General features: G+C 39.5%; 2 protein-coding genes across 2 annotated transcripts; both read right to left on the bottom strand.

The window, feature by feature from the left end:
* Positions 1–1158: 1158 nt before the first annotated feature.
* On the bottom strand, positions 1159–7186 carry fgfbp3 (fibroblast growth factor binding protein 3). The gene is made up of 3 exons (XM_079363473.1): positions 7080–7186; positions 3552–3831; positions 1159–2404 (listed from the first exon to the last, which is right to left on the bottom strand). The coding sequence occupies exons 2-3, from the start codon at positions 3824–3826 to the stop codon at positions 1963–1965; spliced, it is 717 nt and encodes a 238-aa protein (XP_079219599.1). The 5' UTR covers positions 3827–3831; positions 7080–7186; the 3' UTR covers positions 1159–1962.
* Positions 7187–25022: 17836 nt separating this feature from the next.
* LOC306836140 (D(1)-like dopamine receptor) lies at positions 25023–26965 on the bottom strand. The gene has a single exon (XM_079363086.1). The coding sequence runs from the start codon at positions 26661–26663 to the stop codon at positions 25179–25181; it is 1485 nt and encodes a 494-aa protein (XP_079219212.1). The 5' UTR covers positions 26664–26965; the 3' UTR covers positions 25023–25178.
* Between the last annotated feature and the right edge of the window lie 786 nt (positions 26966–27751).

Consider the following 27751-nt stretch of genomic DNA (forward strand, 5'->3'; position numbering starts at 1 on the left):
GTGTAACAAATGTACATAATGTATGTGCGTGGCTTTCTGAACATAACCATAATTCAGTCAAGACATGTTGCTTGAGTAACATACAAAGGAATCAGTCTCTTAAAAAAAGAAATCAAAATGTAACATTGCATCCCGGATGAAAGTCGAGCAAGTTTTCTGCTCTCCACGATGTCATCTGGCTTCAATCGTATAATTAAACACAAGGACAGAGGCCTTTTACATGAATTAATTTCAGGGATACCGAGTAGTGGTTGCACATTTTTCTTTTTACGTTTACCTTTATGTGATTATGGTTGAGTGGATATCGACGAGTTGTTGATGAAGTTAACAGCAGAATCACAGGAGAAGGGAATGCTCTGCATCCAGCAGAAATATGTCATTGCTAAACTTAAAGGGATACTTCACCCATTTGCATGAAGCCTTGTATCATTAGAAACATGGTAGTAGTGTTGAATGGTCGTGAGTCCAGCCCTCATTTTGCCCTGAGACGAGAAAAATATGTTTTTCTTTGCCTGGAAGTTTTCTTCATGTGATGCAATATGACGCTTTTTGCATCACATGAAGAAAACTTTCAAAGTTTCAAATACTGCTTAAAGCAGAGACTGAATACACAGAGAAACAGCAGCTTGCAGCAGCTGCAATAAAGAGCAACAATGTTACAACTCTCATTTAAGTCAAAGAAATAAAGTTGAAAGCATCATCACACACATGTGAATTTCACACGTCGAATGGTTAGAGGCGACAGCTCTGGACAACATCAAGTACCTAGAGTGCACAGAGTGTGGCGGCTGTGGCTCAGTTGGTAGATATGGCGTCTCTCAATCAGAAGGTCAAGGGTTCAATCCCCAGACCCAGAGCAAGACACCCAACCCCAAATCGTTCTTGCTGCTTCAGTGGCAGCGTATTAAAGCGTAGGAATAGGAGTTACTTCAGTTACTTGTGATGCATCTGCAATGAGTGTGTGAAGGTGAGAGCACAATTCCATTTACCGTGCCATATTTTAAAGCTTTTGGTTGATTCACTTTTCAAACAGCTTGATAGTAAATCCAGGTTAAATCCAAAGGTTATCATGTACAATATGAGCATTTGGTGCATGTGTCTGTTTGGTGTTACATGAACATGCAATGGTAAAACAAGAAGAAACAATTGTTTCTTTTAGAGCTTCGCTTTTATTCAAGAATCCGAGAGAACAGACTAAAAACATTGTCACATTGAGCAGTACATCGATTGTTTTTACACAATAACGTTAAAAGAAATAATAGCTACACATCACAAAAGAAAGGATGCACAACTAATCTAATCAATTAGACACTACCATCAACAACATAAACATTGATGATGATTGATTGTTGACAATCAAAACATGATTTGAACTCAGTCAGACGATTAATATTACACAGATTTAACAGCAGCAAAATCAAACTACAACAAACATGAAATAAACTAAAAAAAAATTATTACCGGTATGCTGAATAATACAAACTGAACTCAAATGTACTCAGATTTGATCATTTTAAACACTTCCGATGCAAATGGGTGCTTTGCATTTATTTCAGCAGATGGTGATTGTGATGGCCTCAAGAGACTCTTAAAAGCATGTCTTTTATTCAGTATTGATAGTTTTGATTCAAATTATTCATATACTTTTTATTACCAAGTTTTAACTGTCTCTCCTTTTAATTTTTCTAAAGGATATGTCAGAGGAATCTATTTGGATCAAGTTCATAATTCTAAACAAACAAAGAAGTGTTTAGTTTAGTCGAAGTTACTAAACTCCAAATATCAATATTATATCAAAAAAATAAACTTTAAAATGATGCAGCTCAAAGTTGAAGGTAAAATAAAAACTATTTTTTAAAAAAGAGCAGTCTGATGCTTTTCTGTACAACAAAAATCTGAATTGAATTTTTGCACCATCATTTATCAAAAATGTAGAATTGTATTTCCTCCTCGTTTTCCCTATCAACCCTCAAAAAACTTGACAAAGAATGAGCAAACAGAGTGCCATCCCTCGTTGCAGTAAGTCTGCGCAGGCTCCATGTCATTCACAACCCCTTCCTCCTCAAACCTAGTCCGCTCCTCCCTTTTCTTCTTCTCCTCTTCTTCCTCTTCCTTCTTCTTCTTCCTCTCTACCTTCCCTCCGTCTGAGCTCTTTGTTGCTGGTGTTCCTTTCTTCTTCCCTCCTTCCTTCCCGCCCTTCCTCTCCTCTTCTCCGCTGCGTGTTGCGAGCTTCATGTGGGCCTCAGCAGGAGCCTTCTTGCAGGTTTTGGCCTTCAGGACTTTCTCTCCTTCGCAGGCATTCTGCCTCTTCTTCAGCTTCCCCACTAACTGCTTCCAATACTGGCTGGACTTCATCCCATAGGCCTGGCAAAGGTCTGGTTTACCTGCGTAACGGCACCAATACCTGGAGTGGGAGGAAATTCACGAACAACCAGAATGGAGAGGACATAGGATGAGTAGAAATCAAGATAGACAAATGAGTCCTGATAAGATTTTTGAAGCTTTCTCATGTCAGGCTGTGCGTATACTGTACGGAACGATTTCCTCAAACAGTGCATTCCAATTGTCATACACAACCTGAGTGCTCAAACTGTACACATTCAATCAGAGAGAACATTGACAACTGTCAATAAACTTTCGAAAACTCCCAAAGATGGAAGTTGCATTCAGAACTATGCCTCTCTGTAGGCCTACATGTACTTTTCTCATATGCACGACTCAATCACAAACAGCATCAGAAACATTGTGTCTCCCCCCCAAACACTCTGATTACACATATTCAATGTCAGCTGGTCTGCAGCTCCTTTCCTGAAAACTCTTTCATAAGGTTTGCGATAAGAAGGGGGAAGACAGATGCCAACTGTTGCCATGATGTTTTCAGATGCAGGATGAGAATTTGCACCGAGGCAAGAATGAAAAAAGCTGAACAGTCAGTGTTGCTTGATATCTCAACAACCACAAAAGATAGTCAATGTGTTCTTTGGCACACACAAAAACTTGGTCAGGTTTAGAGAAAAGATTATGATCACTAATAAATAAACTTTCAGTCTTCCAGGTTGAGGACCTGTGTTTGTCTTGCACCTGCTTAACATTGCATGGATAAAACTTTAAAACAAACTGAAAAGGATAAAGTCAAAAAGTTTATCTCATGACCAATACCACATTTCTCTTACCTTCAACTACTATAAAGTGAACCTAAACACACATGTGATACTAAGTATAGTGTGTTTGTTAAATGCATTTGTGTCTTCCTGGAACAGTGTGCTCTGAAGAGTAAACAGTTTAAATGACACGTTGATTCTATCCTGCTGCCTAGAAACAAACCCAAAAGACACTGTCTGCATGGCTCGGTTGGATCATCTGTTTATTTATCATCTTTCCCATTTGACTAAAATCAAACTACACGACCCAGTTTATGATCTGAATAATAAGAGCTAATTAAGTGTGGCATTAATTCAATCCCTGGGTTATTCAAACCATTGAAATAAAATTAATTTAGAGGTGAATTATGTTAATGGCATAATGTGGCACAGAGTCACATCTGTTCTCACCTCTGCTGGTCTCCCAGTGTTTCAGTGGTGCAGTTCACCAACAGGCTCACCAGGCCTTCACCAGACGTCTGCCAAACACAGCGATGGCCCTCCTTAGTGGTCAGCTCTCCAGAGCCGGGGACTGAGCGGTTTCTGGGTCTCTTCGGCGGCTGGGGTGTTGACGGAGGCTGGCGGGGTTTGTCCGGTCTCCCCTGACTGAGCTGCCGCTTGGCCTCAGTGAGGAAAGGGAGGCAGAGGAGGAGGACGAAAAGGAAACTGAATGGCAGGACACTCATGGTGGCTGGGAAGGGACAGTCAGACAGAAGAATATAGCTTTGAATTTCTGGAATAATCAGTCATAGCTCCAATGAAACCCCATATAAATATCCTCAACCTGATACTATTGAAAACTAGGTGGGGAAGAAAGATGAACATGAAACCGCTAAGCATGCTAGTATTTTCTTGTAAGCCCTTTTTTTTAAACTCTATTTATCCCACAGGAGCAGCGACCCGCATAAACCCTGAGGGGGAGCAATTCTGGGTTAGGTGTTTTGCCCAAGGACACATCAGACATGTTGTTCGCAGGAGCTGGGAGATCGAACCCTCGACCTTTTAGTTTGAGAGACGACGACTCTAACCACTGAGTCACAGCCGCCCAAATGTATGATGTGTTTCAGAAAAAATATATACAAGATTAATATATCAGGATGAGCCATATAGACTATAAACTGAATATAGATCGGGCTTTAATCAGCACTTAATACAACTGTGAAAAGTTGTTGGACCTCAGTGGCCTCTATACTCCTTAAGAAGAACAACAAATAAACTCATTCCTGGAATAATGCTGCCAGCATGGCAGAGAAGCAGCGGAACCTGAAATATATTGATTTTTTAATCTCAAATAAAAGCTTCAAAAACACTTAATCCTGCAAGCTATTGACTGAACTGAAGAGCACCAGAGGGACACGTTCAGTTCAAAAAAAAATTTAATGTTTTTTTTAACACCATGCAGCACTCTATGCATCCGCTTTTTCACTCTTGATCCTACGTTGGCTTTTATACCACTCTTCAGTGTTTTGTCAAAGTCTCAGTCACTGACAGGGTTGCAAGGTCGTTTTTTAGACTCTGGAAAAGTTATTCCAAGAGAAAACCACAACATTATGTAAAAGTTTCACACACTGAATAGTAACAGCTGTCACAAGGAAACCAAACTTTATCACCAGTTACTTTTTCAAGTTTTAATACATCATCTCAATGGGCTTGGCAACTGGGAACTATTTATCATAACTTGTGGTTTCCCAAGCTCAGTATCCTAGAGGACCACAATGTCAAAATGTGACACAAGACAAGTGTTTAATGTTGAAAAAATGAACAATGGACACAGAGCAGGGGTGTGAGTCTCTGACAGCAGCTTATTGAAAATCAGCCAAGCGTCAGAAGCACTCCCCCAAGAAGGGTCCTCACCGAACATGTAGCTGTCAAACAACCAGCAGGGAGAGAGGGAAAGTGGAGCTGAGGATAAGAGCTGAACTTTCCTGTTTTCATGTTGTTGTTGTTGTTGTTGTTGTTTTTTGTTTGAGACCAACTTTTTAGAATTCTGTAATGGGAAATGATGATTATAACCACAAAGTGTGGGAAAAAAAGATGCATGAAATGCATACAAGCAAACATAGTCAGCGACATCAGCATGTATCACTTGTTTTTCTTACTTCATTGAAGTGTGCTTATACATGTCTTGCATCCCTGATGAAGATAAATAACAACGGCCAATTGACTCTTGTTAAAAGAATTTATGTTAAATGTTATTCTTTAATGAATGAAACTGATTGATGGATCTAAAGGTTCAGCTTATTCCTGCTCTCATAGTTTTTCCTGCACTCTATTGCTCATTCATGTGTTTAATTACCTGCATTTTCAATCTTCGCTCGAAACCATTAAAGTTTGTTTAAATGAGAGAAAGTGTTTGTATCCTGTGCACAACTGTGGCCCTAGATAATTAAATGTCCCAATATTTGCCCAATCATTTTATATTCAGAACAACAAAACAGGTTATGAGGCACCTTAATTAAACCCATTAGTAATATGATTGTGTTTGTGTTGCAATAATTTGTCCCATTAAATCAGATGTTCATTGTGCTCCAGAGTATCGTGCTGTAATTGCTTCAGTCGGAGCCAATTAAAGACACACACCTGAAGGGGCTTTGCCATTGTCTCACTTTATCTCTCTTTTATCTTTCTGTTATTTTGGGAACCAAAGAACAAATCAAATGTTTAAACCAATTTCTTGTTAATCCTTTACATTTAGGGAGCTAATTGATTTTTTTTTCTTCAGCTTCCAGGAAATGAGCTGTTTTGGGATGAACACATTGTTCATACTATGACAATAGTGCCTCTTGTATTACTGGGCAGGATGTAAACAGATTCTTAAACCTGTCACATCACAAGCTGCTTTCAATGTCTGTAACGTGGATTTTTTGCAGCTATAAGAATATTAAGCAACACTGTGTCTTACATGAAAGAAATGCACACCTGTGAGTCAATCAGAATTGAGAATTCTTGGCGCTGATGGTATAGTCTAAGGGATTTCTGGATGTCAGTGGTTATAAGTAGTCATGCTATGGTGATGATGATTTACTCTGGCCTGTGCGGTTATATCAAATTAGCACTGCTTTATTTGGCTTAATCCTAATGTTTCGACTCATCCAACTCACATACAGTATATCAAAGTCAAGACACTCAACGTAAAACATATGTAGCATATTAACCTTGATATTACTTGTCTCCAAAATGAATAAAGTTTTCTATCAAACAATGCCAAAAGCCATTCAGGTTCAACAGAAATCACACCTCCTTTTAGGATTTCCAAGGTAAATTATAAGAGAAAAATAACACATCAGTGTAACTAATAGAACGACATGCATGGATCAATCAAATAAAATAACAAAGATACATCTTATACTTTATAATCTAATTTATAATCTTACTGAATGTACAATGAGAACGGCAATATGCATTGCATCTTTTAAAAGAGAATATATTATAGCATTTTACAGCATGATAACTTCATTACTTTTTAACTTGATAAGATGTTGGGTTTTTTTCCTCAGTTTACATTAATTAAATACCAAACTGTAATTTCACGTTTGGTTTATTTTTTTATTTTTTTTCTTCCTCAGACATATTTCTTAGTTTTCTTTGGCAAGTTCATCCAAAAAGGAAAAAAAAGAACAGAATGAACACGTCAGAAAGATCTTCTTTTCTCTCCTTTCCAATGCCACCTTTTAAAAGATGATTCTAGGAGAATAAAAACAAAGACACACTGCACCAAAACAAAAATAATCCCCCTTCCATGAACATCCCCCATTCCCTCATAGACAGCCCTCATCCATAAGTAATAACAAGAACATCAATTCTGGCTTTGTTGTCTCCAGCTGTCTTATATTTTAGATTGACAAGTTTAAGAAGAAACTAAAATTCAGTTGAGTTTAGTTTAGTGTAAAAGGTTTGTTGCTAAGTTGTTGAGGTTGAGCGAAGCCCCGGGGTTCTTACCATTTGACGCTCCACGGCTTAGAGTTGCTGTGAGAATGTGGGGGCCGCCAACCCCTTCATAAAAGAAGGGAGAAGACGGGGATAAAGAAGGAGGAGGAGGAGATGGAGGAGGGGGTGTACAGGGACTATACGAAGAACGGCCCACCCAAAACCAAGGACACCTCCCACATTCACCCCTCCTGGCAAGACCTCTTACGTGTGAGTGTGATGGTGTGTTTATGTGTTTGTGTGTGTGTATGTGTGTGCATGCCCATGTGTGTGAAAATGAAACAATGGACACACTTGTCGAGGCTTCTCACACTGTGCGACACAGATGACATCTCAAGGGTTTGAATGATTCAGTGCCATTGAGCTTGAGAATCAAAACAATTCTTTGTCCAAATTAAAATTAGAAGAAACATATTGTATAGGTGTTACAATTGTTTAAGAAATGTTTAAGAAAGGACTGTCATGTAAATGGTAAATGGGCTTGAGCTTATGTAGCACTTTTCTCGTCTTCTGATTACTCAAAGCGCTTTTACACCGCATGTCACAGCTACACATTCACACACTGATGGCTATGTATGTTCGCCATCAGAAGTAACTAATCTCATTATACACATTCATACGCCTTTGAAAAAGCATTGGGAGCCACTCAAGGTTAAGTGTCTTGCCCAAAGACACGTCGGACATGTTGCTTGCAGGAGCAAACTTTTAGTTGAGAGACGACAACTCTACAAACTGAGCCACAACCACCCCGTGTCTCTGTAACACCTTGACCTCTGTCCAAAACAAGGTACAATTCAATTCAATTAAAAAAGACTTTATTAGTCCCTGGGGGGCAATTCAAAGGCACACAGAGCAGTAAATAAATGACAGTGCAGGTATACTAGAATGGTGTTTCAATGGTGGCCTGCTGTGTTTGCATTAGATGGTGCAGTTTAATTCAACAACTTGCCCCTTGTGCTTCTGCAAAACTGTCCCACTGCACAATATTTTTTGTATACTGATCATTATTTGATTCTGGCTTAAATTAACTGAACCCTCTGTAAGCCTGTATCTGCAAATACATCTACAAGTTGAATATTAAAACAGAGCAAGAGATATTGGAAAAAGTATTTAAACTGCTATATTTAATGTGCAAAGAAGCAAGATGGTTTTTTAGAAAGAAATTAAAACCTCAAAACCTCCCTACCTGCCTACTGCAGGTAAATCAACTCTTAACAAAACCTAGAGCAACATAACTGGGAATCTGTGGCATCAGCTGGTTTTAAAGTGAGGTAAACAAATGCAGAATAAACAAATGACTGATGAGCTACTCATTTGCATATTTGCTCCAAATAATACATAATGCATGAACTGTTACAAGAAAGACCACAAAAATGTCAAGAGATTTTCTATTGGCCATATTATATTTCTGTCCAGCTGTCACTGAATTTATAACAGTGGCTTCTCAATAAGATGAATAAGGAGAATCTTCTCTCTCCTCCAGGACAAAGACTCTGCAGAAATCTAGGTCACAGCTTAACCCCCCGTCGACACCCTGTCATTGCTGCCCGGCTCCTTCTCATTCAGCTCAGGGGTTGGTGTAGATCCCCCCCCCCCTCCTCGGCACACACTGCCAAAAACCTGCTTGGCAAGAGAAGGATGCTCTAAAAAAAAACGAGCCACCTACAGCAAATATGTCATTCTGCCCTGTCTTGGTCAATCAGGAACAAATATGTCTCCTTGTTTTAGCCAAGCTACATCAATCGGAATGAAAGAAAAAAAAATGTCTTTGAGATGGATTAGTCTTGTCTAAAGCAGATCAGTGGTGTAAGGGTTAATATGTGACTCAAGGAGGTGGTATGTAAAGATGTCTGACAACAGTTTTTTTGGATCCCGTACATCAGGTGTTGTGCTTTTCAAACACGTTTTTATTTCAGAGTTCAATTTCATTGGAGTTGTGTTTTTGTCAACCCTGTGATATACGTTCAATATAAACTTTTGATTTAGACAGTAAACCTTCTGCTCGAAAGCTCTTATAATACAGCAAATTCACACAAGCTGCAGTGCTTCAAGGCAAGTCTATTATTGAAAACTTTACTTTCCATAATAGACAGACAGACGGACAGACAGACAGACAGACAGACAGACAGACAGACAGACAGACAGACAGACAGACAGACAGACAGACAGACAACACTCCTGTAAACTTCAAATGTATTTTATCCTTTATCCTTGAGGTCATTTTGATCCCAGCAATTTAAACCAACATGGTGTGTGTAATGAATTATGTTTCTGTGCTAAATACACTGATTGATGTAGGTGCTCATCACCAATTCTGTGTGCAAACAAGGAACCAAGATAATATGAATATTAAAGTCTGATGCGTCCTCATATGTGAGTAATGTGTAACAATCCATCGAAGAACAGCTATGAATCTGGGACTCTGTTGCCTCCTACTGGTGGTGTATAAAAACCAACAAAATCAAGGTCAATTAAAAAAAAAAAAAAAAAAACAATTTATCTGGCAGTATGTTAGAGGTGAAAGTCTGGTGTTAAAAAGCTAAGAGACAAAACAACGTTTTCAACATGTAGGTCCTTCACCAAAATTAGTAAATGTCCTCACCTTTTCTTATAATTCATTTTTGGTAAACCTACACTTTTTACAAAAACATGATGTAGAAAAAACATAATGATAATTTCATTCTGCATTGTATCTCTATTTCACACATGTTCTCTCTAACATAGTTTTCCAACACTAATGGACAGTGCACTAATATTCTCATGAGGGAGAAATGGGTTTATGTGTTAATAGTCTTTTTATATGTTTATAGTTAAGACCCACAATCCATTTTTATACATGCTGCAGGGTTCCTTCATCTTCCCTTGGGCTCAATTCCAACACATACATCATTAACAGCCTTCCTGATTTCCTGAACACCTCTTTATAACACGTAGATGAACAAGACTCAAAATGTCTCCCACAAGATTAAAGACTTGGCCCCCGTAGGTCACTATCATGTGTTTTGCATGGACGCAAAAGTGTGTGCATGCGTGTGTGTGTTTTTGTATGTGTGTGAGTGAGATGAGCCAGTGATGACTCTGAGTCCTTGACAGCAAAAAGAGGCGTCCACTCTCGGCTCTTCAATGGCCATTGACAGGCGGCTGCAATCAGAACTACGTCGTTGCTATCACGTCCTCTGTGGTGATTACTGCGGTGATTATTTTACCCAACCTCGACCTCAAGTGTGTGCGTGGGTGTGTGTGTGTGTGTGTGTGTGTGTGTGTGTAGGTGTGTGTGTGTGTGTGTGTGTTTTAGAGAAAAAAAGACAAACAGGAAGAGTATTGGATGAGATGAAAAAGAGCGGTCTGTCATCGAAAACCTTTTAACGCTTGGAGAGCTGTCTTTTAGCGTTGTTAGAGTGCTCATGGTAGAAGGATGTATGTTGTTTGGCGAGAATGAGCAATGTTGAGCAAGAGATGCTTCTTCAAAAGACTGGTTAGTTAAAAGACAAAATTAACTTAATACTTGGTGGGCTTAAAATGTAGTGTATTTTAATTTAAACAATGTACAGTTATGCAGAATTTGAAAGCGCCCTGCCTTTTTAAATGTACCCAACTCCAACAGATAGTTGCTTCGATTTAAAACTACATCCTTTGTCCCTGCTCTCAGAGTATTTTCAAGTACTGTTCCTGTTTATGGAGGCATAAATATGAAAGACATTTTATGTCCACCTAGTAGTGTTTGAGATACTTTAGTAAAACATAACTTCTGTTTATCCATCTTGCTTCCATTTTTTTCTCCTCAGTTTTAGTCTGCCTTCAAAAACCCTTGAAGACTACCGGACGTTTCCAGAATTATTTCCGTTTTGGTCATAAGAAGTACTTTTCTACAAGGTTTTAGGAACTTGTTATTATGATTTAGATAATAAAATGTGAATATCAGTAAAAATGTTGACTGCTCATTGAAAATCAGAAACAAAAAGCAGCCTTCTCTGTTGAATATAATGTTTTCTCATCCAGCCACTCAACCCTACTCTCTCTTCTTCTATATTTCTGTCACAAGATGTTTTGCCTGTTTCTAAAGAGCTTTCATTATGAATGTATTGTTCATCACACTGTCATTCTTTTAAGGACAATTGTCTTTTTTTGATAATCAGAATCAGGAGAACATGAGTCATTTAAAAGGGAAACAGCAATTGACTTCCGGGTAGGCACGGACCATGTAGGACGTGTTTAGCGGTCGCTCTTCGGGAATGTGCTGATTTATATATTTATTAACTTTTCACTTTTGTCCATCGTTCATTCTTACTACGTGCCGGGCTAACCCTGCTGTACTGCACTTTTTGGGGCCTAAATCAAGACAAATGGCGAGCTCTCGGCTGAAAAATGAGCTATCCAAGTCCAGCCGCGGTAAAACGCTGCGTCAATCCGCGGAGCCCGATTCACCGGAGAAGCTAGATGCTAACGAGGATATGCTACGCTGTATAAAGGACATGATGGATAATCTACGGGCCGAAATTGTCACAAAATTCGAATCCATAATATCGGAGACAGTGAAGAATGAAGTGACAATTGCCTTGAGACCACTAGAGGAAAAGGTTGGTGCACAAAGCGAGACTATTTCGGACCTGGAGCGCTCAGCTAACGAACATAATGACCAGCTAATTAGCCTACAGGCCAATGTCACTGTGCTTGCTACTACGGTTGAGTCTTTGAGCAAGAAGTGTGAAGATTTGGAGGCACGCTCCAGATGGAATAATATAAGACTGGGGGGTCTGCCTGAAGGATCTGAGGGGCCCCGTCCGACAGAGTTTACAGCTCAATTCCTGCAAGATTTACTGGGGCTCAAGTATAAACCCGGGCTAGAGAGGGCTCATCGCACACTACGTGCTAAACCGAAGGAGAACGAGCCACCACGTCCAATGGTTATCAGGGTGAGCCAATTTCAAGTCAGGAATGACATCTTGCGCCGTGCTGGAGAGGCCTCCCCCCTGATGTACAACGAGAAAAAGGTGCACATCTTTCCAGATTTCACCCCAGCGGTGGCCAAGCAGAGGGCGGCTTTCATCAAAGTGAAGAAGGAGCTTCATTCGTGCGCAAACGTCAGATTCGGTCTCCGGTATCCGGCTACACTACACATCACTATGTCAAGCGGCCAGACGCACCGGTTCGACGACCCGGATCAGGCATTTGAGTTTGTAAACAAACGGCTCAAAAAGACAACGAGCCCTGAGTCAAACTAACTGTTTTGTTGGCTGGAGCCCGTCTGCTGTTATCCTGTTCCATCATGATTAAGACATTACTTGCACGGGGACGCAGCCGAGCGCTGTGTTATGTTTACAGACCCTGGTACAACATCGCCCTTGCATTGACAGCAAGGACTGTTTCTAGTAATCGGGTGCAGCTTCCAGGTTTGTTTCCGTTGAAGATTGCATTATTGGTTTCAAGGATGTAGTGCTAAGCTATACTTTAATAAATGGCACTTATTTTGAATTTTTTACTGTACGAAAATACCTATTTTTCTACCATGTTCTGTTATCATTGGTAGTATCCTTATTTTGTTAATAAGGACAAGTTACTTGCACATTCCCTAAGGTCGTTTAGTAGTGTATAGGTTTAAGCTACAGGCAACGACAGGTTTTGTTTTAGTAGGAGGTAAGAGAGCACGCACCATTTAAGGATGCTTCTGCTAGGTAAGTGGGTGGGGAGGGGGGGTGTTTGCTTAGTTCTGATAGCGACAGGGGTGGCACATATCTCAAGTTTTCCAAGTTTACTTTTTTACTGCATTGGTCTTATCTATCAGCGTATTTATTTATTCTTTTGTTGCATACTAAAGTCCTTACTAGTGGATGGCCCAGCCTAATATGTCATCACCTGTAGTAGGTGGAGATATTAAATTTAGTAGCTTGAATTGTAAAGGCCTGAATAATCCGATCAAACGTAGTAAAATTTTGCATTATCTACGGCACCTTGATGCATATATTATTTATCTGCAGGAAACTCATTTGAGAAACATAGATAGTTTCAGGTTGAAACGTGGTTGGGTGGGACAAGTATATCTTTCCTCCTTTTCCGGAAGGGCAAGAGGGGTTGCTATAATTTTACATAAAGCTATTCCTTTTGTTCATCATAAAACAATTTCTGATCCCACTGGCAGATTTCTCATAGTCATGGGGCAACTTTACGATGCTCAGGTAGCCCTTGCAAATGTGTATGCTCCTAACTGGGATGATGACGCCTTTTTTAGACGGGTCTTCTCAATGCTACCGGATTTGTCTCAATATTATTTAATTCTGGGAGGAGATTTTAATTGTTGGATGTATCCCTCTTTAGATCGCTCTTCTTCCACTCCAGCTGTTCAGTCTAAATCGGCAAAAGTAATCGAAGCCTTTATGCATGAGTTTAATGTTGTTGATCCCTGGCGCTTTCACAACCCCAACAAGAAGGAATACTCTTTTTTTTCACATGTTCACCACACTTTTACCCGCATTGATTTCTTTCTAGTGGACAACAGGTTACTCTCATCCATTTCCAATTGTAAATATGACTCAATTGTTTTGTCAGACCACGCCTCAGTGTCCATAAATATTTGTTTTCAGAAATTTATTAATACACGGCCACCGTGGCGTCTTAACACACATTTATTGCTAAAGGAGGACTTCATCAAATTTGTCTCAAAGCGTTTAGACTTTTTTTTTCAGGTAAACAAAACTCCAGGCGTTAGGGCCTTTGTGCTGTGGGACACAATGAAAGCTTTTATAAGAGGGGAAATCATTTCATATGTGGCATATGAAAAGAAACTCAGGAGAGAGAAATTGGCCCAGTTAACACAACGTATAGCTGCTTTGGATTCTTTATATGCGGTTTCAAAATTACCAGATACCTATAAAGAGCGAACGCTTTTACAGACACAATATGACCTTATCATGTCACAATATGCCACTGATCTCTTACTTCACTCTAGGTCTAAATTTTATGAGCAGGGAGACAAGGCTAGTAAGTTATTGGCTCATCGGTTGCGACAAACATCTGCATCTCAGCTAATCCCACAAATTCATACAGGCACTTGTGTGACATCAGACCCATTAGAGATTAACAAAACTTTTATGCAATTCTATAAATCGCTATATTCTTCTGACCACTCTCTGGTTTCAGTTGACTTCCACTCCTTTTTCAGTGAAATCAATATCCCAGTTTTAGATCCGAACTTAGCTAAGGAATTGGAAAACCCTATTACCCTCCTTGAACTTGAGACGGCAGCCAAATCGCTACAAAGTGGTAAAAGCCCGGGCCCAGACGGCTTTCCGGCCGAGTTTTACAAAACATTTTGGAAACAGCTCGCCCCACATCTCTTAGAAATGTTTACTGAAGCTTTCAATTTAGGTGTACTCCCACAAACCTTAAACCAGGCACGTATCTCACTACTCCTGAAAAAAGGCAAAGACCCTTTAATGTGTGGCTCATATCGCCCTATTAGTCTGCTAAATGTTGACTTTAAGTTGCTTTCCAAACTATTAGCTAGACGTTTGGAACCCATTCTTCCCTCGGTTATATCTCCGGATCAAACCGGGTTCATCCGTAATAGACATTCTTTCTTCAATCTTAGGAGGGTATTTAATGTGGTGTATAATCCTTCAACCACTTCGCACCCAGAAGCCTTGATAGCTCTAGATGCCGAAAAGGCATTCGACAGGGTGGAATGGGATTACTTATTTTTTACTTTGGGAAAGGTTGGGTTGGGGAAAAAAAATCATTTCCTGGATTAAACTGTTATATGCGTCCCCGATGGCATCTGTTAGGACAAACAGCACCAATTCAGAATATTTCCGGCTATATCGCTCTACAAGGCAAGGTTGCCCTTTAAGTCCTCTCCTATTTGCTATTGTAATGGAACCGTTATCGATTGCCTTAAAGTCCCATCCAGACCTTTCGGGCATAATTAGAAACGGCGTAGAGCTGAAGACTGCCCTCTATGCGGATGACCTGTTGTTGCTGGTTTCCAATTTGTCACACTCCATCCCGGCAGCACTTTCAGTTTTAGATAAATTTAGCAGGATCTCTGGCTATAAGCTTAATCTTAGCAAAAGTGAAATTTTCCCTGTTAACAGGTCTGCCAGAGAGTATCCACTAACAAATTTACCATTCAAGACGTCTAACTCTGGTTTTGTTTACCTTGGTGTATATGTGGCCGATACTTTAAATAATCTTTATCAGAAGAATTTTCTTTCTCTGCTTACACGGATCAAACAAGATTTTGAACGATGGTCCCTCCTTCATTTGTCTGTTGCTGCCAGAATCAACACTGTTAAGATGAATATTTTTCCACGTTTTTTGTATCTGTTTCAGTGTATCCCGATCTATCTTCCTCTCTCTTTTTTTCGCAAAGTAGATAGTCTTATCTTGGAATTCGTTTGGAATAAGAAGAAACCCAGGTTACGTCGTCAGATTTTACAGAGGCCCAAGTCAATGGGTGGAATGGCACTACCTGACATTTTGTTGTACTATTGGGCAACGAATATTAGAAATATGAACTACTGGATTCGCTATGAAGACATTGAGACGCCTCCGTCATGGTTGAAAGTAGAGGCAAATTCCACTCATCCAGTGTCATTGAAGGCTTTATTGTACTCACCTCTTCTCTCCTCTACCTCTAGATACACTAAAAACGTGATTGTGGCGTCTTGCCTTAAAATCTGGCTCCAATTTCAGCGTCACTTTGGCCTGCAAATGCTTTCTACCAAGACACCACTTGAAGCAAATCATTTCTTTCCTCCATCTTTATTGGATAGTACATTTTCTGTCTGGGCTAGACTGGGTATAAAAAATGTAAAGGACTTATATGTAGATGCTGTTTTTGCATCCTTTCAACAGCTAGTAGACAAGTTCTTACTTCCTAAAACACATTTCTTTAGATATCTTCAAGTTCGTAACTTCGTTAGCAATTTCATTTCCAGATTTCCCTGCCCTTCCTGAGGCTTTAACTTTTGATATTTTTTTAGAACCCCTATTGTCTCTGAAGGGGGCGATCTCTACTATTTATTCAAATATCCACAACCTTTCCTTAGACTCCTCACCTGGTCTGAAGACTGTTTGGGAGAAAGATTTAGGAGAAATAATTCCAGATGATGTTTGGGGAGAGATCTTAAAAAGAGTACATAGGTCATCCATTTGTGCCAAGCACAGTCTCACCCAGTGCAGGATTCTGCACCGAGCTCATTATACCAAAGTTCGCCTCGCGAAAATGTTTGAAACAGTGTCACCTTTGTGTGACAGATGTCGACAAAGCCCAGCAAATTATGCACATATGTTTTGGTGTTGTCCCTCTTTGAATAGATTTTGGTGTGAAGTGTTTGACACATTATCTAAGGTCAATGGGAGAGGTCTTACTTCTAATATGCTTACTGCTTTGTTTGGTGTGTTGCCCTGTCAGATTAACCTCTCTTCTTCTAGTAAGGACTTGATAGCATTTACAACTCTATTGGCTCGGAGACTGATATTGTTACAATGGAAATCCGCAGCTCCACCTGCCCATTCGAGATGGATTAAAGAGGTGCTATACTTTGTTAAACTTGAGAAAATCAGGCTGACTCTGTCTGGTGCTGGTAGTAAATTTGAAAAGACTTGGAATCCCTTTTTGTCATATGTGGAAGGCACAACGTGTCATATTCCTGTGGACTGATTATTCATCTTGCCTTCTGGACCAACTTTTATTTTGGAGGGGGTATGTGCCGGGGTGGGGGGTTTGTTTGTTTATTGTTTGTTCTTAAACACAATAGCAATACATTATTGAATGTATGACTGAAACTGCTGTTTTTTATGTTAAAATTCAATAAACAAAGTTGACAAAAAAAAAAAAAGGGAAACAGCAATTGTCCACCCCGTGCTACTCTCTCTAAACGCACTCCAAAAACAGTGAAATCACTATTTGGACAGAATGCAGATAAGGAGGATGCAGACAGGAAGGCAGGGTGGGAAGTGAACTGATCTTTTTTTTAATGGTCAGAGCCTGATGCAGATCGCACCAGGTGTTTTAAAGGCTCCAAATGTTAACGTGAACAAAAGAGGAATTATTGTACAACTATATTGCCTCAACATGTTATTGCACAATCATTCATGGGGACAAAATGTAAAGTTATCTCCAATTGATGAAGCATGGTTTCTTTTCGTCATATTTGAAAAAGAATATTGTTCCTGAATATATAGAACATTTTGTTTTTTTGGTGTCTTGGGTGAATAAAATGTTCTGGTCAAAAATGTGAGATGTCACATTAGACTCGATGCCTTATTTGTATCGAAAACACATCTTTCATTTAAAATTCTTCAATTTGATTACCTACATTGTTGGTTCCAACACTGGGTCAAGTTCTTCTCTTTCTTTCTTTCTTTCTTCTTCTTCTTTCTTATTTTTTAGCTCAGATCTTTTTAACCACAGAATCTCTGGCATACTTCATGATCTTGAAGATTTTGTCATTACGTCACTATTCTGACCTGCTGTTTGGGTTCACTATGCACACAAAACTGTTCTTCGCATCCCTCTGATTCACTTTACTTCCCATCTAAAGTTCTACTTTACTCTTTTGCTCATGATATTCTATAACAATATGGTCCTGCTTTAAAGGCAAGGTTCCCCACAGTATATATTAAATCAATACAGATCCATGCATTGTTTAAAAATGTCAATCACTGTTCAAATGTTTTCTTTGAACAAATTCATGCACTCTGATCTTTTCACTGATACCTCAGTGTTCCTTTGAAAAAGGGATAACAGCAGGGTTGGCAGTCTGGTTTCTTTGGAGAGTTTGGAGCAGATAAGGTTTAGCTTATCGGCGAAAGCAGATTAAAATTGAAGAAATGAAAATTAAAGTCAACAAAAAACAAATTAACAACATGTTAAAATAAACATGAGTACTTCAAAACATAATTAAATGTTGAATGTTCAACGGATTATGACATGTGCCTAGCCATGCCAATTTCAACATTTCCCTTTGTTGTACATTGGCATGTACTTGGCAGTGGTCCAAGCTGTCATCTCCTAAAAATATCAAAGGTAAAGAGATCTCATGCCGGCGAAAAACAGCTTCTGTGCAAGCTTATGTGAATCTCTTCTCATAGTTCATCCTCATAATAATGGCCCATAATAGCAGTTTCCACATCAGCTTTGCTGACTCTTGATTTTTTTCTCTTTCCAGTCATTTAGACACTTTGCACTATAATCTAATATGTGTCTCATAAATCTTCAACCATTTCCAGCAACAACGTTAAAAAAAAATGTAATAGCGGAGAAATCTCCAATGCCACTTGAAGCAATCCTCCACAGTCTCTTGCCATTTGACACTCAGCATATCCAACTAGTCGGAACTGTTTTAATTCAAGATATTATTTCGTCACCTGGATACCATCACTAATTTCATCACAAATGGCTGCTTCATCCAAAAGATAAACTCATCTATCATTCAGATCCAGTCTTTCTAATCGAGACAGGACAAACAGCTGATCCATTTTGGTTCTACAATGATCCACACAGCTTTACACAGGCATACTTAGTACGGTACATTAAACTCATTAATTCTGCAATGATGCAGCATCCATAGTCACCAGACCAATCCAATCTATGTCAGAACAAACCAGGTTCTACTGGACATTAGTCATTTTAGCTACTTATCTTTCCCACATTACCAATTCCCCCAAAATATGATGTTGTTCTATCTGCTTCAGACCCAATTTTAAGACTTTAACATTCGAGACTAAACCCAAACTCTGAATCACCCTCTGCCTAGTCTGTGGTACGAGACATCCTTAAAAATAACATCCTCTCCTCCCTCATCTTTTCTCTCCTCTGCATCCATAAATGTGCCTTTAATGTCGAAACAACCAACTTCAGAACAACAAATTATTATGTTGAGAGTGCCTAGGTTTTGATAAAAAAAAAAGAAGCCTCCCTTGGTAAAAAAAAAAAAACAATTGCTACATAAGTTTGGTTTGGCATTGTGAAAGTGCAGGCCAAGCAACAACTTTTAGTGCAGCACTAGCTAGTACAACATAAAAATCCTCTGGTTTTTTAGTTTTTAGTTTTTTTTAGTACTAAATGTGATAATAGAGCAAACAATCAATCAATCTTCATTTGTATAGCCTCAACTCACAACAAGTGTTATCCCAAGACACTTTACAAAAAACAGGTAACAGCCTTTACTCCTATTTATCTTTTCCATCCTCCATCCAGCTTCAGTGTGTGTGTCTGCAGCAGCTGCTTCTCATGTAGTGATGTGAGTCACAGATACATGTGTTTTACAATAACATGAAGCCTTGAGAATAATAGCACTCATGATACAGATACATTTATGACATTTAGTTTATACTGTCCAGTTCCCAGACAGTCTGAGCACACACTGACCTTCAATTTGAAAATCATCCTCTCGGTGCAAATAGAAATATGCTGAAGACAGGGAGGGGTGTGAAACAATCCAAATCATGATGCAGCCTTTGACATTTTTTAGGGAAGTTGCCCTCCAAACAAAAGGTCGAAATCAATTAATAAAGGTTTGCTTGCCCTCCTTTATTAGATGAAGTGAAAACCAATTTTACCATCTTATACCAACTATTGTGTGGTCCATAGGGTGACTTTTTTGAAGAACATTTGGAACTGAATCTTTTAAGAAGAGTGAAGAGACTACCACCTTTGTTGTAAAAGGCTTTCTGTTTTACAAATTGTACTTTTGATCTATGTGCTGAATTTTGGTTTCTTTATTTTCATCCTGTACCAAAAAATCGAAAGGAAAATTCATGCTCTAGGAGGTATGCAATACCAGCCCGTGTCTGAAACATCCTCTCCTGTCTACAATTGTGTTCTCATTCTGCCTTCTACCACTGATCCCTACCTGACCTGTCATTTGCAAATACACTCGCTCCCTAATAGATCATTATTTTTGATGTCCATGTACCTTACAGAGTGCACTTTGCCACGTTGTCAAAAAAGTCTTTTAACAGAAGATGTCAAAGTTTTTCTCTGTTTCCTCTGGTTTGTTTGTGTTGTGTTGTCTCTCATGATAGTGCTGCTTTAGTTCATCTTTTACACTCGTACTGTCAAACAAATAGTTTTTCAAAGATTGATTAATTGCTGAATTTCGTTTGTTAATCATGAAAAATGACATTTTTCATTGGATGCTTAAAATTCCATTGTTTGGCCTTCTGAACATAACGTTTTTAAGTCTATTTTAACAATGTCTGGATTTGGGAATCCAAGGCATGCACAGAAATGTCCTGACTTTGATATTCAGATTTATCATTTAATTAAGTGCTGCTCTACAGTGTGTTCTGAACCATTACATGGAGGAAGAAGACAGCTTTAAAGTGTTTATTTTCCATCAATGCGGCTGTAGGAATGTGCTGCGGCGGCTTAACTACAGTCCACCGAAAGGGACAGAGGGAGCACCCATGTTGCGCTGATAGAAAAAATGGCATTTCATTGTGCATCGCAATTAATGCATGAGCCGTTTCTCAAACCAACATCATGGCTATACAATATTATGATGCTGTTATGGTTTGGCATCTCTGCTTTGTTAAATCTGGGGGAACCTTTTGTTTCACTGTTTTTGTTTGTTTAAGTATTGTTCATCCATCTTAGTAAACTATCAATTTAAGTTGTTCTGTATGATATTCAATTACTCACTTATAAATCTTATTTCTTTTAAAAAAAGGCCAACACACAGCTTACAGTGAACACAAAGCCTGCTGAACAGTAAGGTCTGACTCCCTGGTCTGTAAATAATTGTTGTGTTTTAACAATGGCAAATATGTCAGGGAGATACAGGGATGATTCAGGATTGATTTTTGTGTACTGTCATTTTTAGATTGGTTTTTTTTTTATTCATTTGTCTTCTTGTTATTTATTTGCAAATCAAGACATGTTGTTCAACAGAAATCTCCTTCTGGCCAGTAAAACTGTGTTACACGAGTGGTTTTAACTGGTTGGTGACAGGTATTTAGAGAACCTTTATAAAAATAATAAATCTTCCATTATGAGACATTTAGAGGCCTTCATATTCAATCAAGACTGTTTCATTCCATGTAGATTATTTTAAAAAACTTTAGCCTGTAACATGTGTCCTGAGTGAAAGCTTGCATGCACCACCTAGACCTCAATACTTTCCAAGTTGACAGAATCGACTGAGTTAATGGAAACATTTCCAGCATGAATAAAAGGCTGTACTCTTTCAAGGCCAAACTCATCATACCAAACATACCGAACTCATCTCTGTCAGTCATGTTCACTAACAGGAACACACTGTAATGATACACTCTGAGTGCATCATTACAGCAGAGCATGTCGGAGACACCTGTGGTGGTTCAAGGTGTCTGCCCTCTGTGGCCCCTGGGTGCCTCCACTCTGTTTCAACTCCATGACTGACTGAAGATGAAAGGAGCAGGCACAGAGAGGTACTAGAATAGACAAAGATAATATTACACCAAGAGAAGCCAACACAAGCAAAACAGGAATCCATCATTTAGTTGTTACTTTACAAGACAGTATTTCTGAAAGGTTTAGTGCCATTGTCATTGGACTCCTTCAAGGTTTTATTTGAATTACCGGTATGTAAGAACTATATAGACTATAGACTCAATAGTCCATTTTATCATTAAATCTGTTATGGCTGACCTTTGTCTTAATAAGACCCTCGAGAGGTGAAACTGATGATTGGAGATAAAGTTAAGAAAGGGGTTATTATCTACAGCAGACTTTTGTTAAATCAGTTCAATGTGCTGACGTTTTCAATAACAGAATAAACCATTCGATTTCAAGGTTATAACACAATGTTCTTTGAATTGCTGAAGAGGGTCTTAAAAGATAAATATTAGTGGGCAAAACAAAATCCTCCACATACTTTGAAGTACATAAAACATGTACTCAAATATTTGTCTAACTTTATTGTTATCATCATAGTGAAGCTCTGACTACTTAAAGTGCTTTAACACCGCAGGTCACACCAACTCATTCACACACTGATGGCACAGGCTGCTATGTAAAGTGGCAATCAGATGTAACTAATCCCATTCAAATACAGCACACGTGACGAAGCACACGTGACGATGCACACGTGACGAAGCACACGTGTGGCTGCAGGGCTTGGGGATTGAACCCTGTCCTTTCGGTTAAGAGACCAACTGAGCCACAGTCCAATGTATTTAAGAGGACGACTCCAACCCTTGCATCCACTTCATGTCACCTGCCCTATCCTTTCATCATATCTCTGTTCACTATTCCTGTCCTATCAATAAAGTAAAAGCCAAAAGAGAGAAAGACTTTGATAAAAATGCCTCTCATGTAAACAACTTCTACTTCAGTTGAAATGTTGTTCTCAGGGTTTCTTCTCCCTCCAGTAAGTAATTATCAACTTTTTGTTTGCACCATTAACACAAATCAGTCTCAGAATATTTAGCAGAGGCTTATTATGCAGAAACAGTTTTTCTATTACATGGTTAGAATTTAGCAACCTCATTTTGCCCAAGTCATTTTACATTCATTTTAAGAAGTGAATGACGATGGCAGTTTTTTTTAAGAATAATTGCACACAATCTGCAGAGAGTGAGGAGGCAGGTTGTTCATCGATGATTCAAAGATTACCTGACCAGACTTCCTGAACTCCCTTGTGTCCCTCACAAGCTCTGCAGGAAGAAAACCGCTGCCTGTTTGATGATCCAGAATGTCTGTCCTCTCATAGAACAGCAGCTTGCTGCAGTCAAGGCTCTAAAATGTGGCCTCATATTCCACAAAATAGTACACCACTCGTAGAAGCCTCTGTGGCTGCTATAACCAGCTATAAAATAAAACACAAAAAATATTTCATTCGTTTCTTTGTTCGCTGTGTTTTTCTAAGCGAGCCCATTTACTGAAATATTACCAGCTTAACAGCTTTAATTAACTTCTGCTCACATGAATTCCTTATTAATGACTTTAATTTTCTCCAGATTAATGAAAAACTAAACTAAAAAAAAACCAAACACAAGGGTTGTGTGTAAGGTTGGGGGCTGCTTAGAATGGACCAGAGTCTCAATAGACTGAGCTATTTCAATTGCTTTCAATTATCTGTAACCACTTCCCCTTTGGACTCAGTTTTTAATAACAACTTCAGCAGTCTTTACACATATGAAAACGCTTGATATCCTGCACAAACCAACTTTTACTGACATCTTCAAATACAACGGAAGTTTAGTTATAATCAGCTATTTGATTGGACAAACATTATGCTTTTAAAGATTAGGAACATCATGAATGACAGCGCCTTTTAACCAATGTGGCTAATGCATAGCAGATGAGGAACAGCGAGAGTCAACGTACCTGACACACAACAAACCCAGTAGTTCAACTTTGCACAAGGCTGTAAACCACAAGAGTCTGGACCTCGTTGTCTGTGAGTTAAACAGGTGTTTTGGTTAGTGGTACGGGGTGCAGGGGGCCATAAACATTGCAGCACCAACACTGTGCTGACTCTGGCTCCAAATATCATCCACAGCTCAAGATGTGAGCACACACCTGAGGATATATCTGCTTGTTTTTTATACAAACACACAAAGAGCAGGTTAGATGCTGCAACATCTTTATACAGCCAGTAGCCCTTTTCAGACTGTTTTTTTTTATTTTCGTAAAGGTGCTGTAACTAAGCATAACCAGTCATGTCATTGTACATTCATACTGATTCCTTGACGGTGCAACATTTTTCAACTATTTTTTATAAGCACATTTTTCAAACCTACATGTATATCTACAACTGAAGCGAAACATAAAAAAAACAAAAAACATTGACATTCAAACGACAAAAACATTGTAACATTTCTCAAACCTCACAAATATCAATGTGTTTCACAACTAAACCCTGGTACAGTAAGAAACGAATGGTTGCTACTTTAGCTAACAGTCCCAGTTTAAACATTCTGTGTAAAAGGGGCTACCATTAACATGCAGTCCTTGTTTTTTGGGTCGCTTTCTGTATAAAATATGAGAATTTATATAGCACCCAATGAAAACATTAGCACCAAGAGACTCCGGTAAAAGGAATTGAAATCTGATGATAAACATTTGTGAGGAGTATGATTGTGAATTATTGTCTCATCAAGCCTTGTACATATTACTCGTTGCTTATTTTGTGTTTATATGAGCACAGTTCACCAAGTCAAATTCTTTTTTTGTGTGTAAGCATACATGGTCAATAAAGGTGATTCTGATTCTGAAAAGGCTTGCTGCAGGCTTGCTTTGAATTTGTTTTGTTGTTGAAATATGCTATATAAATAAACTTGCCTTGCCTTGCAGATAGCTTAATAGATAAGAAATCAAAGTGAATAATATCTGAAAACCCAGGATGACCCTACAAAAAATGTCTGAACGTTTAATGTAATTAGCAGATTCAATGACCTTCCATCTGGAGCGCAGAGAGCCTGATGAATAGTCATTCATAATTTGACATATTGGCAATTTATATTATAAAGCAGAGAGAGCCAAGTACTTTAAAGATGTGTCAGTATAGTGTGGAATTTGCCTTTTTGCCTTTTTAATTACTTTTTCCACATACAGTACATACATACACTCTACGTTGACAGCTCTCTATTCTATCTGCACATGAATACCTAATCAGTGTTTGACAAAGCATGTTCCACACACATAACTCCACCTTCAATGGACAACCCCAGAGTGACACAGAGCCTGGCACGAAACAGCTGAATTTCTTTCTCTTTCAAAAGGAATTACAAATGCAAATCAAACATCACCTTAACTTATTGAAACAACTTTTGTCATGAAAATAATGAAATAATATTTCACATTTACAAAGTGCAGAAAATAAATGATTAAAATATTTATTAGCTCACTTAAACAAATCATGTTGGTTCACCAAAATCACATTTAACTCCTTTTTTTCTTTGAAAATCATAATTGAATGCCCAACCATTTAATGTCAACAAACTTTATTAATGTAACAAATCTGCTTCCATTTAAAGAAGTTCTATCAAAACAAAGGGCTTCTTTTCTCTTGTGCTGCTCTGTATGTTAAAGAGCATAAAGGTTATGAAGCCTTTAATATCCTCCATTATTTCAAATATAAAAACAGCAAACATTAATGGGATCACGTCAATGCCGTTGCTGTCCTATCCATCCTGGTGGACTTGTCCTGGTATAAGAGCTTCACTCTCAAGTCCTGCAACTGAGGTGAAGGGTGTGATTGTTTCTAAAGACAGTTCTGGGTCATCTTCCAGCTGGACATTAGCTGGAAGCAACAGCAGCCTGTTGTGGCCCCTGGAGATGATCGACTCCTCATCATACTGGGCACTCATATCGTCGGTGTGGTCAGACCCAACGTCAATAGTGCGGGGTAGCTGCTGTGACTGTGCAGGGACCAGCTGCTCCTTGTGGAGCGTTGTGTCATGGTGGTAAGAAACGAGCTCATCGCTGAAGTTCACAGCCTCCACCGTGTTGTTTGAGCAGATCTGGTTGCAACCCAAAATGGTGGAGAAAGCTCTGCGGAAATCAGCATTGAATGCGTAGATGACCGGGTTGAGGGAGGAGTTGGCCCAACCGAACCAGACGAAGACGGTGAAGGTGGTGTCGCTGACGCAGGGCGGGTCACAGAATGGAACAGTGCAGTTGAGGACAAAGAACGGCAGCCAGCAGAAGACGAACACCCCCATAATGATGGAGAGCGTCTTCAGGACTTTAGTTTCTTTCTTAAACGATGACTTCAATGAGGCTTCATCGTTGGACCTGTGATGCTGCTGCTGCTGGTTCCTGTTCACTCCGAGGCCTTGGTTCTGTGCCTGCTCTGCCGCCCTCTCTAAAGATGTGATCCGGCGGATTTGGGTCTGAGCAATCCTGTAGATGCGAGTGTAGGTGGCGATCATGATCACCACTGGGATGTAGAAGCTGATAAGTGAAGAAGAGATGGCATATGTTTTGTTCAGGTTGGCCACACAGCTCTTGGTGGTGGAGCTGGTGTTGAGGCTGTTGCTGCTATTTGTAATGTTCCTGCCATTGGAAACCAGCAGTTCCACCATCTCCACAACTTCTTGCTCATCCTCTTCCCCGGCCTGGTGCCAGTTCAGCTGCACTGGAATGAAAGAGATAAGGATCGAAAGTGTCCACGCCACCCCTATCATGACAAACGCCACCCGGTGAGTCATCTTTCGTTCATATTTGAATGGGCTGGCGATGGCCCAGTAGCGGTCCACACTGATGATGCAAAGGTTCAGGATGGACGCTGTGGAGCACATGATATCAAAGGCGATCCAGACCCCACAAAACCGTCCAAACAGCCAAGTGCCGGTCACTTCTGTTATGGCCTCCCATGGCATCACAAGCACGGCCACAAAAAGGTCAGACACTGCCAGAGAGATGACGAAGAAGTTGGTGACTTTGGAGCGCAGGTGACGGAATCGGACCACGGCGGCGCACACCAGAGTGTTTCCAAGCAGCGTCGAGACAATGAGTAGAAACAGGACGCAGCCGATCAGGACACGCAGACCTCCGCCACCTCCACCGCTACCGCCGTCGTCATCGTCCTCTTCTTCCTCCCCAGCTGTCCCATCCAGCTCCGACAGAACTTGTGTGAAATTATTCCACGTCGTGTAGTTTTCCATTTCTCGCCACAGAAAGCGTAGTCTAATCAAAAGGTGTATATATAGGGGATACAAATCCGCGCATAAAGCCACTTTACTTTCCACGAAATGCTGACTCACAAACCATCCTCTGATCTTTCCTGAATTACAAAAATAATAAAGAAAGAGGTTACTGGTCTCAATAGAATTCCAGTTTGATCCATTTTGTGTTCTTCTTTAAGAAATCCTTACTCCGGACAGCTGAGGCGTATATCAATACCAAGAAAAGGCGCTCCTCCAGAACTGTAACAGCACAGGTTTCAATAATTACGGTTAATAGAGGATAGATCATAAATCATTAGTTGTCTGTTGATGCTAATTGATCCAGACGCAGTTAAATGTCTCCACAGGGGGGAGAGAAGGGTCTCTGTCCCGGTGTATTGTCCTAGTGTGACACACTGTGGACTCACCTCTCTCTCTCTCTCTCTCTCTCTCTCTCCGTGTGACGCGCGCTCTCTCACAGTCAGGTGGAAGCAGAGCACAGTTTGTCTTTTAACTTGTCAAAAAAAAAAGAGGTAAAAAAAAATCACGTTTGAATTCTACAATAATCCACAAAAGAAGTGTTGATTTGTGTATTAGAAAAAAAGATTTGGCCAAGTTTCATGTGTTAAAGGAACATATTTGCCCCCGTGCTCTCCTGAGGGAATTAAAGAAACAGGGAAATGACATAATCGTGTTTTCCTTTTAACATTGTAAACATTCTCTGAGCAGTCACTCAGGGATACATAGTATGTAACAATGTATGTAACCCTTTGGACTTGATAAACTTGATAAACTGAAATATGTTCATATATTCTCTGTCTGTCTGTAGTCTGTGTCCATTAGCACCTGGTTTGACTCCAGACCTCAAACTAAACAGACAGTAAGCCTCAGGCTTGATCCCCAGTTCCTATCCTTCAGCTTATACTTGTCCTTGAGCAAGATTGTTTGTTTGTAAGGGAAAATATATTTTTACATTCACTTTTTACGTGAAATACATAAAACTCAAAGATCAACATAAAGAAATAAACAAGGAGATAAGCAAGCTGCGTTCAGCACCACAGACAGTTCAGACGGTAAATCACAGTAGG

Source organism: Symphodus melops (assembly GCF_947650265.1).
Source record: "Symphodus melops genome assembly, chromosome: 15".
NCBI classification, from domain to species: domain Eukaryota; kingdom Metazoa; phylum Chordata; class Actinopteri; order Labriformes; family Labridae; genus Symphodus; species Symphodus melops.

Excerpts from the sequence above, each read along its gene's own strand:
- fgfbp3 (XM_079363473.1), bottom strand. The coding sequence starts at position 3,826 with ATGAGTGTCCTGCCATTCAGTTTCCTTTTCGTCCTCCTCCTCTGCCTC. Across the intron at positions 2,405-3,551 it reads ACACTGGGAGACCAGCAGAG|GTATTGGTGCCGTTACGCAG; the intron begins GTGAGAACAGAT and ends CTCCCACTCCAG.
- LOC306836140 (XM_079363086.1), bottom strand. The coding sequence starts at position 26,663 with ATGGAAAACTACACGACGTGGAATAATTTCACACAAGTTCTGTCGGAG.